Genomic DNA, 14661 nt, shown 5'->3' on the forward strand with positions numbered 1-14661 from the left:
TTGTGACTTTGTCCTTACCCATAACTATTTCACATTTGGGAACAATGTATACCTTCAAATCAGTGGCACTGCGATGGGTACCCGCATGGCCCCACAGTATGCCAACATTTTTATGGCTGACTTAGAACAACGCTTCCTCAGCTCTCATCCCCTAATGCCCCTACTCTATTTGCGCTGGATTGATGACATCTTCATCATCTGGACCCATGGAGAAGAAGCCCTTGAGGAATTCCACCATGAATTCAACAATTTCCATCCCACCATCAACCTCAGCCTGGACCAGTCCACACAAGAGATCCACTTCCTGGACACTATGGTGCTACTAAGCGATGGTCACATAAACACCACCCTATACCGGAAACCTACTGACCGTTATTCCTACCTGCATGCCTCCAGCTTTCACCCAGATCACACCACATGATCCATTGTCTACAGCCAAGCTCTATGATACAATGTCATTTGCTCCAGCCTCTCAGACAGAGACAAACACCGACAAGATCTCTATCAAGCATTCTTACAACTACAATAGCCACCTGCTGAAGTGAAGAAACAGATTGACAGAGCCAGAAGAGTACCCAGAAGTCACCTACTACAGGACAGGCCCAACAAAGAAAATAACAGAATGCCACTAGCCATCACCTTCAGCCCACAACTAAAACCTCTCTAACACATCATCAAGGACCTCCAACCTATCCTGAAGGATGACCCATCACTCTCACAGATCTTGGGAGACAGGCCAGTCCTTGCTTACAGACAGCTCCCCAACCTGAAGCAAATATTCACCAGCAACCACACACTACACAACAGAACCACTAACCCAGGAACCTATCCTTGCAACAAAGCCCGTTGCCAACTCTGTCCACATATCTATTCAGGGGACACCATCAGAGGGCCTAATCACATCAGCCACACTATCAGAGGCTCGTTCACCTGCGCATCTACCAATGTGATATATGCCATCATGTGCCCACAATGCCCCTCTGCCATGTACATTGGTCAAACTGGACAGTCTCTACGTAAAGGAATAAATGGACACAAATCAGACGTCAAGAATTATAACATTCAAAAACCAGTCGCATAACACTTCAATCTCTCTGGTCACTCGATTACAGACCTAAGAGTGGCTATTCTTCAACAAAAAAACTTCAAAAACAGACTCGAGCGAGAGACTGCTGAATTGGAATTAATTTGCAAACTGGATACAATTAACTTAGGCTTGAATAGAGACTGGGAGTGGATGGGTCATTACACAAAGTAAAACTATTTCCCCATGTTATTTCCCCTCTCCCCCACCTCCCACTGTTCCTCAGACGTTCTTGTCAACTGCTGGAAATGGTCCACCTTGATTATCACTACAAAAGGTTTTCTTCCTCCCCCCAACCCTCCTGCTGGCAATATCTCATCTTAAGTGATCACTCTCCTTACAGTATGTATGATAACACCCATTGTTTCATGTTCTCTGTGTATATAAATCTCCCCACTGTATTTTCCACTGAATGCATCTGATGAAGTGAGCTGTAGCTCATAAAAGCTTATGCTCAAATAAATTTGTTAGTCTCTAAGGTGCCACAAGTACTCCTTTTCTTTTTATGTAGATTATGAACTCTTCAGAGCAGGGACTGTCTCTAATTGCATCTCTAAACTGCTTAGTACAATGGGGGCCTGATCTCAGTTGGGAATTCTAGGTGCTACCATAATATAAATAAAAATAATAAATTCTCCATGCATGTATGAACAGAAGACAGTGAGCTGTTTTTTACTGTATTTAGTATAAACCACATACCAACATAACACGCTACTTTTGTATGAATATTAATGAGCATACAATATATACTGAATACTACACACACACACATTTAAATATAAAATATCCAGTTTCCTTTGTAAGAAACAGTAGTTTTACTCAACTTCCTTAATTGCTAATGAAAGCTTTTCAGAGTGAATTATATATAAGTGATTTTTTTCCAGATGTAAGGTGTGAAATAAACAAAGTACCTAACACTGATTCTGGATGTCCTGGTATTAAGTTGGAATATAACTCTATCCCTATTTATGTAGAACATTTCGGTATTGAATTTTAACTGGTAAATGTAAAAAGCAATGACAAATGCAAACTGAAAAGAAGGGAAGTACTGATCAATAAAATGGTTATATTAATCCAATAAGATATAAGATACCTTCTTGGTAATGAAAACTGTTCCACATCAAATAAATTTTGCATGTTCAAATGTGAGAAAAAGAGGACTGAAATATACAAAGAATGTTTATAACAAAAGACGGACAATTCTGCAACTGCATTTCAGTGATCCTTCACAAATTGTTAATAACAATCTCTAAAACATAAGCACAACTCACATTGGTTCCTGAAAAGGAAAGGATTATTGCATTAGGTATGCTCTAGTAAGCATAAAAACACAAGCCACAGTCCAATCTGTAGGAGGATCTCTGCTAAAGAAACAAAACAGTTTGGTAAATGTTCAGCCAGGTAAAAAGTTTCCACTCTCCTCTTTTCCCCTAGAATACTGTTAATTAGGCAACTGCAGGATTACATTCAAATGACTACATTGTAATATATACATATTATACATATTTAAATCACAAAGAAAAAAAAATCTGATTCCTACCAGTTTGGCTGAGTTGAGAAGTGCTGCGGCTTTTTCGTGACAGACTCACAATCGCTACCATCTTTGCGCCGATACTGGAGCGTCGTTTTTTGCCACTAGTGCCCACAGTGCCCACTGCTGTGTCAGACTGGCTGCCATCGTTCTTCTCTAGGGTGTACATGTCCCCGCTGATGCTGGTGCTCTTAGTCATGTTCTTTCCTGAGGCGCCCATCTGTCTGCTTTGCATTTTGGATGTAAAGACACTGTCAGCCGATGGATGGACAAACAACGTAGACAACAGAAGAGTAAAAAGGGGGAGACAGAAAAGGACAGGTTTCAGATGAAAAATTTTGGGAGATTGTAGGAGCAAAGCGACTAATTCACACAGGTAGGGTTTTACTTTTGTTAGAGGTAGAGAGGAACAACTTTAATTGTCAAGTTCCTGCTAGCACTTTATTGGTTTTCTCTTTTTAATCATATACTTCACTTGTTAAACTTTTTTTTAATTAAAAGGCTTTCCTTCTACTTCTGAAAGTTCTTAAAAGTATATTATCCACATATAGCATAATAGTAAATACACTTGTATAGCATTTGTAAATGTAGGGAAAACATCATGTATTTTCATATTTAATATACAATTTATTAGTTCAGTATTTCCTTTCCATGTTTAACTCTTGGCCAGTCAAATTACACACATCTGTTCCTCTGGTCTGCCACTTGGCAGATTCTGCAAATCAGTTAAGCAAAGATTGCCTAGGCCAGGCAAAAGAGGCAAAGCAAATAAAGCATCAAAAGTGTCATCTGTAATGTCGGTTTTTTTTAACTAAAAATCTAGTGCTGCAGAATCCCTGAGTAGATGAGTAGTTTTTTTGCACTAGATTCTTTTTCCTGAGTAGGCTCTTTCTTGATTCTAAAACTTATTTGCACTATATTGACATTTGGGTATATTATCTTATGATTGCAAGTGATCAGCCTCTCATACAGATCAGTGATTTCCAAACCATTTCACAGTGCAGACTCCTTGGTAAGAAAGACTTGCTTATAGTCACTTCCCAACGATCATGAACAAGTTACTCCCCAACCTCCCAGTCCTGATTCCTCACCTTCCCTGCAGGAACTATGGTGCTTGATTATATGTAAAAGCGATATGAGGGGAGGGTTAGAGAGACTAAATAAAAATAAGCTTGCTTCAACATGTGGACAGGGCTAATTGCTTATTTTCCTCCCCTACATTTTGTATCTGTGCTGTGCCCAGGGCTGGCTCCAGGCACCAGCAAACCAAGCAGGTGCCTGGGGCAGCAAATGTAAAGAGGCAGCAGGACCAGCTCCATGTTTGGTGGCAAGGTTTTTTGTTGTTTTTTTGCCTCTTGAGGTGGCAAAAATGCTGGAGCCAGCCTTGGCTGTGCCATACATTTATTACTACCATATTCCTATTGCTGTCTGCATCTCCCACTATACTGTTTAGATGACACTGCAATTTGATTCTCTCCTTTTGTATGTTTGCTGCCACCCACAAATTTATTATTTACACTAAAGAAACACCCTACACAAAGAGGCTGCACGGCAGGGTGCAGATAGGTACTTCTTTTTGCTGGAGTCACAGGGGGGTATTTATTTTGGTTTGTTTAGTTTACTTGGTCAAAAAATCCTCTGGTCAAAAAATCCCCTAATTATCCGTGACTGGGGGACAATTAACATGAAGTATCACAACTTGAAAATTTGTAAATGGCAAAGCACTGTGACAGAAGCAGCTCCACGCTCACCTATAAGTGTTCCATGAATCATGTCTTTAAACCACAATAGGACTTCAATAGCTCAGACATAAGTCAGGGGTTTGTTACAGGCGTGGGTAGGTGAGATTCTGTGGTCTTCATTGTGCAGGAGGTCAGACTAGATGATCATAATGGTCCCTTCTGACCTTAAAGTCTATGATTCTATGTGAGAGCTACATAGATCAGTGTTATACCATTTGGTGAAAAAGGGCTGTCTGAGACATATGATGTGGACAGTTTGAGAAAAAGTTAAAGTCCTCCCTTCAGAAAATCAGAAATATATGCAACACTTTACAGTACTGCACTTTTGTGTTAACTTTGAGCCTGCTGCTACAAGGTCTCCATATTGACTTCCATGGAAACTCCTTGCACAGGATTCAGCCCTTTATTAATTCGATTTGGTAGGCGCCTACTCTTGGTAACTCTGCTTTAGACACAATGCTGGACAGTAAAAATAGAACAAAGTGGAATATTTTAGTGAGGCAAAGAAAATAATTAACACAGTTACAAGTAGTGATACCACAAAGATTAACAAAGGCTTTTTGTTTGTTTGTTTTAAACACAGAACTGAGACAGGGAGTGAGTGATTTCCGCCAGCATAGGGCTCCGGTGTGGCTTTTAGCCACAGTCCTATGAAGTCAATCCTCCTGGAGCTCCTGCTACTCAAGAAGAGTGGATCCACTTTGGGGGATCCAGCATGTGCTCCCTGTAGAGCCAGCCAGCTCTGTTAGTTAGTGCAGAGGAGGACGGGGGCCATAACCCTGCCTCTTACTGCCTTTGGGGTGAATACTGGGGCTGCAAATGTCCTCACCCCTACACAGGGTAATGCTGTGACTCTCTCACTTGTGCCTCTGCACAGGCAACAGCAGCCCTCTGGCCCATTGTTATTTTGTTCCACATCCATTTGAAAAAGCAGGGATGGTATCTTTGGTCTTGCAGTTTCCACAGTAGATGTTATGCAGTTATAAACATATTCACTGTGTGTATGTGGTGCCCTCCAGAGCGCACACATTCCGCCATTATTATACACTCACACAAATATAGTGTCCATTGTACTAGGTGACTGAGTCTGTTCCCCCCTTTCCGGAGAAGGAAAAATCCAGCATGAACAAAGCAATTGGTACGTCAGTTCACATTACTGGAAGTCTGCTTTTATATTTGGATACCTACTTTACAAGCTAATCTGCAGTAGTGGCCTGACTAGGCATCCCTAGGCACTATCTATAAATAGTAAAGTGCAAACATCTGGAAAAATGCTGCATACTTGAATATGTTTAATTGTGAAAAATAAAGACAATTATGTTGACTTTCAGAGCAGATCTACGTCTTCTATGTCTAGAGACACCACAGAGATGGGGGGCCTGTTAGTTGGCCTGAGGTCAGGGAAACCCAATCTCCTAATGGACAGGAGTACTTGGCACCTTAGAGACTAACAAATTTATTTGAGCATAAGCTTTCGTGAGCTACAGCTCACTTCATCGGATGCATGTAGTCTAATGGACAGGGTTTCTCATTTTAGGAAAACTCTTCCCTTGATGATGCCTATAAAAGCAGAGTCAGACTTCATCTACCCCAGGGTGCCAGCCAGACTGGGCAGAGGAAGTACAATAACCAGTCTCTTGACAGTTTTAGAGAGTGCCCCCTTCATTGATATGGCTCCTTGAATAAGAAGGTGGGCTAGCCACTCTGTTCAACACGATAACTACAGAGAAAGGGAAAATGAAAGTCAGACATCTCCATCCCAAAGATTCCAAGGATAAGTCATGAGTGGCCTAGGATTACCTAATTAAGTGGGTTTATTAGCCAAAGGGAACATAGGAAATATATGGAGATTAAGAGGTGGGAAATCTGGATCACTGCAAATCTCTAGGATTATCTTGGCCAAGTTTGGGGGGAGATTAAACATGTTCCCCTTCAGTATCAAGGAAATGTTACTTCTCATCCTTCTGTGAATCCTTGAGTTGTTTTCAAGGACTGGGAAGCTTATTGGAGAACCAATATGATTTGATTAATGAACACTATTCAGAACTGAAGAATCCAACAAGGTCGGGCTCTTCCGAGGAGCAAGATGATAGAAGAGGAAGAAGATACTTCCTTTTGTGTGTGTGTGTGGGGGGGAGAAGTGAGGGGATTTGGGGGGTGAGGAGAGACAGAATTTGCAAATTACAGAGCTTTTCCTTTTTGATCCTGACTTACATTTACAGTATCTGATTGAGGAACCGAAGATGAAGCAGACAATTAAAAGGGGTGATGAGTAACTGTATAGAGACATTAGTGAGAGAAGCCTTAGACTCTTAGGCAGCTTGACCCATTAAGGGTAAGATTTCAGGGTAGAACTCCTCCAGAAAAAAAAATCTTATTGCTTGAAATTCACTCTCTCTCAGCTGAAGGCCCATGCTTTAAGAGTAATGGCCTCAGACAATGTTCGCTGTTGCCCCACCGAGGGGAGGTAGAACTGGAGTGCTCACATGACCCGATCCTGAGAGAAACTTTCTTATGGGTGACTGTCCCTAAGGTGCCAACAGAGGTGCTCTGTCCCTGCAGAAAGAGAAAGGTTGGTGTACCGGAACCTGTCAAACTGCTCAGCAAATAAATAGTAAGGTCTCTTTAATGCACCACTCACCCTGAAGAGGAAGAAAGATTGCTGAGGACCAGAGCAGTTTGGAAAACTTGTGGAATACGTTGTTGCCCTGAAGTGGGAAGAGAAGCAGGAGCCTGAGGTCCGAACATTTGCTGCCTGATGAGGTGAGCATAAGAGGGTGGACACAAAACCTCGGTCCTGAGATGAGCCTGCTGGTCTGCCAACACTGCTATGGTCTTTGTTATAATAGTGATGGGAGACTATGAGACTAGGTTTCTTCCACATGGTCTCAAGGGAAAATGAGAAGGGGCATAAAATTTGGCACCAAGAACCTTCCACTAAAGAAATTTGGGGACCTATAACTTTCTGTTGTCTGACTGATTGCTACATGAGGAGGCAAAGGTCTCTACCTGGAGCCAAGGCAGAGTTTACACAGAGGAAAGTGCAGGAGCTAGTCTGTAGAGGAAATACAACTGTAGGGCGAGAAAAAAAATCTTGGAGGCCAATGACTGGTCATTCAGTTTAGCAAGGGTCATAAATATAAAGGGAAGGGTAAACACTTTTAAATCCCTCCTGGCCAGAGGAAAAACCCTTTCATCCGTAAAGGGTTAAGAAGCTAAGACAACCTCGCTGGCACCTGACCAAAATGACCAATGAGGAGACAAGACACTTTCAAAGCTGAAGGGGGAGGACAAAAATGGTTCTCTCTCAGTCTGTTTTTTTTTTCCGGGACCAGAGCAGGAATGCAGGTCAGAACTCCTGTAAAAAGTTAGTAAGCAATCTAGTTACATATGCGTTAGATTCTGTTTTGTTTAAATGGCTGATAAAATAAGTTGTGCTGAATGGAATGTATATTCTTGTTTTTGTGTCTTTTTGTAACTTAAATTTTAGCCTAGAGGGATTCTCTATGTTTTGAATCTGATTACCCTGTAAGGTATTTACCATCCTAATTTTACAGAGATGATTATTTTACTTTTTCTTCAATTAAAATTCTTCTTTTAAGAACCTGATTGCTATTTCCTTGTTCTTAAGATCCAAGGGTTTGGGTCTATTTTCACCTATGCAAATTGGTGAGGATTTTTATCAAGCTTTCCCCAAGAAAGGGGGTGTAGGGCTTGGGGGGATTTTGGAAGGAAAGATGTTTCCAAGTGGGCTCTTTCCCTGTTATATTTGTTAGATGCTTGGTGGTGGCAGCAAAAAAGTCCAGGGACAAAAGATAAAATAGTTTGTACTTTGGGGAAGTTTTAACCTAAGATGGTAAAAATAAGCTTAGGGGGTTTTTCATGCAGGTCCCCACATCTGTACCCTAGAGTTCAGAGTGGGGAAGGAACCTTGACAGCAAGTCTGTAAAACAGGAGAGATACCCATTAGTCCAGATTGTCAAATAAATAGGTACAAAAAAGGAGCCATAGAAATGCTAGGCAATTTGGGAAAATAAAGAGCCATCTTTGAGGCTTGTAATTTCCAATGAGATTTACACCAGGAGATTATGAAGCAATTAGGGTTTTTTATTTTTTAAATGTAAAAAACTTCCATAATCACCCTTCAAGTAAGACCTTGGCTGCAACGTTAGCTATGGAGGGGCTGCGCCTCTCTATATTACATAAGAAATGGAGATTAAATAGGAAGGAGCAGCTAAAAGCTCAGGGCCAAGCCATATCCTACGCAGGAAAATCCCATGGTAGGCTTAAGAAACTCTGAGTGTTAACTTGCAGTATCCTGTTCAGAATTCTATTGTTGGTGCCAAGTGTGACTTGCTCTGAGAGCAAACAGGGCTGTGGTCTCAAAAGGCCATTCCAGGTTTAGCACATGTGTAAAATGTTCTCCAAGAACTGAACAGAAACCTAAGAGGTGTTGAAATAGGATGGGATAGGGAGGGAAAGAAGTGGTTGTCTACTACCAGGGTCTTTCACCTGTGGCAGCATATTCTCTTAAAAACTGCCCTGGCAACTGTTATGAGAACCCATTTGTGTCTATCTTGGACACCTTTAGGGGTTACAACACAGAGGGGCAATTCCAGTAGCAATGTCAGCATCATTTGCATGATAAAATCCTTTTAAGATCAGAGAAGGTTGATAGTGGGAAGAGCAACTATCTTCATGACTACCTTACAGCAAAATCCTTGCAGGACTCAGAAAGTGGTACTTACATCCTGTAAGAAAGTGGTACTTATATTCAAATTGTGTGATAAAAACTGTTCATTTCCTAGTAGCAAATAAAAAATGCATTATTTAATACATGACTGTAATGCTGGGGAAAGGAAAGGCCATAGAGTGATAGCACTCCAAACTAAAGTCTTCTGTTTACCCACAAAATATGTTGAGCAGTGAATGCTCCCACATGGCTCAGAAATATGCCATTACTAATCCTTAGGCTGAGCTGTTCCATTCCCCCTAAATGAAAGAGGTTCAAACAGTCATCCCCATTAAATAAATCTGTTGCAAGGTGCTTAAATGGCTGTCAAACAAAGTTACTATAATTCCATTAGACACAGAGTACTGTAGCTCATTATTAAAGAACTACATATTAGAAAAGTCAGCTAGTTCACTACAGTTAGGTAACTGGAAGCATAAGATCATGTTCTGCTTTGTCTATCTTAAACAATGAAGTAGATTTCATTCAGGGAAGTTCTAGTGTAGTGTAGAAGGAAAGAGCTTCAGCTTCTGAAATGTGTGTAAAATCTCAAACTTTCCTTTGTGTGAAAAGTAAAAATTAGTAATTTTGAAAGTTTACTTGGGTCACAAAATGTAGGACAAATTCAGATTTTTTGAGTGCTAAATTAAACTGTAAACAAGGGTGTGATAGATTGTGTGACGGAGACAATGTTTTCAAGCTAGTTGAGATAACTGGGAATACCGTGAACTGATAAGCTTGAAATATAGGTAAGGTGAGGACATAAGTGATTGGGCCTTACATGATCCATGCAATATTCAGACCAATTAGATATAAGAAGAATAGATGTTAATAGCTAGGAAAATGTGTATAAACTGTGTATTGTGTGACATGATTTGGAATTATGGTTTCACTTTGTACTTAACCCCCTGCATCTAAGCCTGTATAAGATGGGCAAAGAGCTGTATAATAAAATAACTTATTTGATGAGCAGGAGTTGAACTGAATATTTTGATCTTATAAAACTGGATAAAGTGTTCTCCAGAACTAGACAAAGTGTTCTGGATAAACTGAGTGGAAAAGGTCTCAGAGGGAATCACAACGCCTGTGATGACTGATTGAGAAAGGGCTTGTTTACCAAAGAAGATCAGTCTTGAACCATCTAGATTTCACCAAAGCTTTCGACTGTATTCATAGAGAATTGCTATGGAAGATCTTGTGACAATATGAACTTCCTAGAAAGACAGTGGCAGTGGCTAAAATGCTGTATGAAGGTTCAAAATGCTGTATAAAGACAGAAAGTGCAGAGACCAAATGGCTTGATAGTTCTCTGGAGTAAGACAGCAATGTACCTTATCACCTCTCTTCTTCTGCATTGTGATAGATTACATAATGCAAAAATCAACATCAAAGGAAGATACAGGAATTACGTGGAGTAATGAAAACTTCAAGATCTCTACTTTGCCGATGACATTGTTCTGTTGAACACTGATGATTATGTTAGGAAAAAGGCCATTATCAATGTCAAATGTGAGGCTGCCAAAGTAAGATTAAGAATCAGCCGAAAGACAGCAAAAGTCATGAACATTGAAAGAGGAGTCAGCAATGATGATGAATAATGATAATGATCGATAATGAAGAATACAGCATGGTTAACAAGTTTTTATATTGTGGAAGCAGAATTTAGTGCTGATGGCTAACTCCATATGGAGATGGAAGCAAAAATTGGAAAGAAAAGTGGTTCCTTTTTGAGACTGGCAAATATCTGGAAAAATAGGGAGATTCACACAAAAAGCAGGATAAAGTTATACAATGCCATTGTGATCTCCATATTGTTACATTGTTCTGAAACTTGGCAAGTGCTAGAAACCCACATAAAAATTTAATGCATTCCATCAGAGATGCTTGTGAAGAATAGTTGGTGTCCACTGATAGGATAAAGTAACCAACACTGATAAGTTACAAAGGACTGTCCAGCAGACTGTAGAGACAATGATTGGAGAAACAACTGTGAAAATGTAAATCAAGTACAATAAAAAATGCTTAAACCTCATGTCATAAATATAAAGGGAAGGGTAACCACCTTTCCGTATACAGAACTATAAAATCCCTCCTGGCCAGAGGCAAAACCATTTCACCTGTAAAGGGTTAAGAAGCTAAGATAACCGCGCTGGCACCTGACCAAAATGACCAATGAGGAGACAAGATACTTTCAAAGCTGGGGGGGGGAGAGACAAAGGGTCTGTCTGTCTGTGTGATGCTTTTGCCGGGAACAGATCAGGAATGCAGCTCAGAACTCCTGTAAAAAGTTAGTAAGCAATCTAGCTAGAAATGCTTTAGCTTTTCTTTTGTTTAATGGTTGGTAAAACAGCTGTGCTGAATGGAATGTATATTCTTGTTTTTGTGTCTTTTTGTAATTTAAGGTTTTGCCTAAAGGGATTCTCTATGTTTTGAATCTGATCACCCTGTAAGGTATTTACCATCCTGATTTTTACAGAGGTGATTCTTTTACTTTTTCTTTAATTAAAATTCTTCTTTTAAGAAGCTGATTGCTTTTTCATTGTTCTTAAGATCCAAGGGTTTGGGTCTGTGTTCACCTATGCAAGTTGGTGAGGATTTTTATCAAGCCTTCCCCAGGAAAGGGGGTGTAGGGCTTGGGGGGATATTTAGGGGGGTGAGGAAGATGTCTCCAAGTGGTCTCTTTCCTTGTTCTTTGTTTAATATACTTGGTGGTGGCAGCATAGGGTTCAAGGACGTGGCAAAGTCTGTACCTTTTAGGAAGTTTTTAATCTAAGCTGGTAAGAATAAGCTTACGGGGTCTTTCATGCAGGTCCCCACATCTGTACCCTAGAGTTCAGAGTGGGGAAGGAATCTTGACACCCCATAATTTTAAACTGTGAAAATTTAAAATCAAGAACAATATTAAAAAAGCTTAAAAATAAATATTGATATTGTTTGTCAAAATTATAAAAAAATAAAAATTGAATTCTGCCAAGCCTACATATAAGGGTAAGTGTTAGTTATGCAATTTCTTTCCAACTTCATGGTTGGAGACAGATTGTGGACACCTGACTCACATGAAATAGTACCTTGCCCTAGGGTAGTTTCTCTGAGGTCATTATGACTACTTTTTGAGTACGGTGCTACTAAATATAACTAAAAGTATGTATCAGAATCTGGTCCTGAATCAAGAATATCTGTTGCAGGAAACAACATAGTTCACTTCACATAGGTTACAGAGCCATAACTGAGAAAATGGAATGTTACAGTTCACTAACTGCATAATCAGTGATAAGTTACTTACATAAGTATCTAATTTAATTTTCTTTTACTTGGAAAAAGTAAAAAAAAATTATCACTTGTGTTCCCCAGTATAACTGAAAAGCCAACTATTGATGTGTATATATCAAATATTTTATTGTTTATTATTCACTTGTGAAATACGCTTTAATAAAAACTTTATGACCAAACATTGCCTCTTTCTTATATTTACAATATTGTTAATATAAATAGTTTTTAGAGAATCAAAAGATAGATCTAGATTATCATTCTTTATCTAGTGATATAATATAAATAACTGTATCTCTCTTATTGGATATCTTGTAGAACTTCGTTACTGGGTTTTTTTTATTTTTTAAAGCCTGAATTGCAAATTAATTTGCAAAATAAATTTGGCCAGCAATACTTTCTTGTCTTTATACTAAAGATGTAAATATCAGAATCTGATTTACATTGAAATCATTTGTTTTTCTCCAATAAAAATGCCAATATTAATACCTCCTTGTGATTTTTCTTACTTCTTTAATGAATGATTCTTTATTAAAATGAAGCATTTATAACTAAGGCTGCGAGTTTGTTATGGAGGTCATGGAAGTAATGGATTCCGTGATTTTCCGTGACCTCTGCCCATGACTTTTGCAGCAGCAGATGCGCCTGGCTCAGGGGCAGCTCAGGCAGTCTCTGGTGCAGTCTCCCCCGCCCACAGAAGAGTTTGGGTGTGGGTTGGGGCAGGGGGTTGGGGCATGACATGGGGTGAGGTGGGTTCTGGGCAGCGCTTAATTGGGGGGCTCTCTGGATGTGGTGACATCCCCCTCACTCAGCTGCTAGGTGGAGGCATGGCCAGGCCACTCTGCGCACTGCTTCCTCCCAAAGCACCGCCTCTGCAACTCCCATTGGCCACCTGCCAGCCAATGGGAATTGCAGGAGCGCTGCCCATCCCCCCTTCAGCAACTGGGCCGCCTTCCCCCAGCACCCGTGGGGCCGCTGGGTAGCCCCTGCCGTGTTTTAGTCATGGGTACTTTTAGTAAAAGTCAACAACAGGCCATGTGCCTGTGACTTGTCTGTGACTTTTACTAAAAATACCCATGATTAAAACATAGCCTTTATAACTCTAACATTTCGTTTTGCCATAGAATGGATATTGTAATGAACTAACATACTATGATGTTTTAGGGGGGAAATGATTTCTTAAGTGCTCCAGAAAGATCTTTCATCATAGTTGTCTCTTATGAGGTTAGTAGACCCCTCAAGATTTTCTTACACACCTTTTTACAACTGAGAAAGGAATTTAAATCTTAATAGATGTTTTATATTCAAAGATGCTTTCATTCCATTGATTTGCTGAAGAAATTGAACAATAACAGCATTTTTGGAACAACGATGAGGTAGAAAGTAACATTTCCATGGGAACTACGCTTCAAGCTAATACATGTATTCATCTGTCAATTCACATCACAGAGAGACACTACAATGGGAAATTATAATGAATTATAATTATAATGACTGGTCCCTGGTGTCCTCATTTGGCCAAAAAATATTGTATTGACTCATTCTTACCTATTTATACAACTGATGTAAACTTCTAACAGCTACCCTTTAAACCATAATTATTAGATTTATTTAATTGAACTTATAATTAGTAGGTTGACTGAAAACAATTGAGCAAATAATGAGTATGGTTTGCTTAAAAGAATGCTCTCAACATGCAATATTTCTCTAAAGAGAAATTCATCAGTGAATACATAGGTGACTTCAATTTACTCTCTTATATATAAACATTATTCAAGCAAAGCATGTGTGTATAAAAATAGAAATAATAGGCAACACACAAAGTGCACTCTGGGACTTTTAGACTTTATCTATACTTGCCTACACCTGTGGTGGCCTGGAGGATGAATGTAGCTACATGCCACAGCGAAAGGCTCCAGTGGGGGATAGGCAGCAGGGATATGCTCCAGCAGCTCCCTGCTGCCAGAGCCTCTCATTGCAGCAAGAAAAGGTTCTGGCAGGAGGGAGGCGGCAGGAAAGTCTGTATCAGCTCCCTGCTGCCAAAGGCACTGCTTGGGCATTTAAAGAGCTGTCTATGGTATACCCTAGGGTTCAGGGGTGTACCCTAGCCAGTGCCTCACTAGTATTTATACGCATTGTAGCTGGGTGTGCAGTGATGTTACTGCATGGCAAACTACTGAGCTGTAGATTCATACCATGGCTTGCTGGGCAGTAAAGTTCCATGTAGTCAGGCCCCATGAGATTCCTCATTATAATGTTATCACATATGTATCTGTACTGACACCCTTTGCTGGGATAAACTTGT

General features: G+C 40.0%; 1 protein-coding gene across 24 annotated transcripts in view; it reads right to left on the reverse strand.

Annotated features, from left to right (window-relative positions):
- Window positions 1–14661, reverse strand: part of RIMS2 (regulating synaptic membrane exocytosis 2) — a 786041-nt gene that overhangs the window by 80869 nt on the left and 690511 nt on the right. For 23 of the 24 annotated variants that reach the window (XM_043507439.1, XM_043507441.1, XM_043507440.1 and 20 more), the window contains one exon: window positions 2625–2866. In XM_043507439.1, the coding sequence (XP_043363374.1) occupies window positions 2625–2866 (242 nt within the window). The remainder of the gene's footprint in view (window positions 1–2624; window positions 2867–14661) is intronic. The other variant, XM_043507459.1, reaches the window with a different exon arrangement.

Source organism: Dermochelys coriacea, chromosome 2, assembly GCF_009764565.3.
Source record: "Dermochelys coriacea isolate rDerCor1 chromosome 2, rDerCor1.pri.v4, whole genome shotgun sequence".
Classification (NCBI taxonomy): Eukaryota; Metazoa; Chordata; order Testudines; family Dermochelyidae; genus Dermochelys; species Dermochelys coriacea.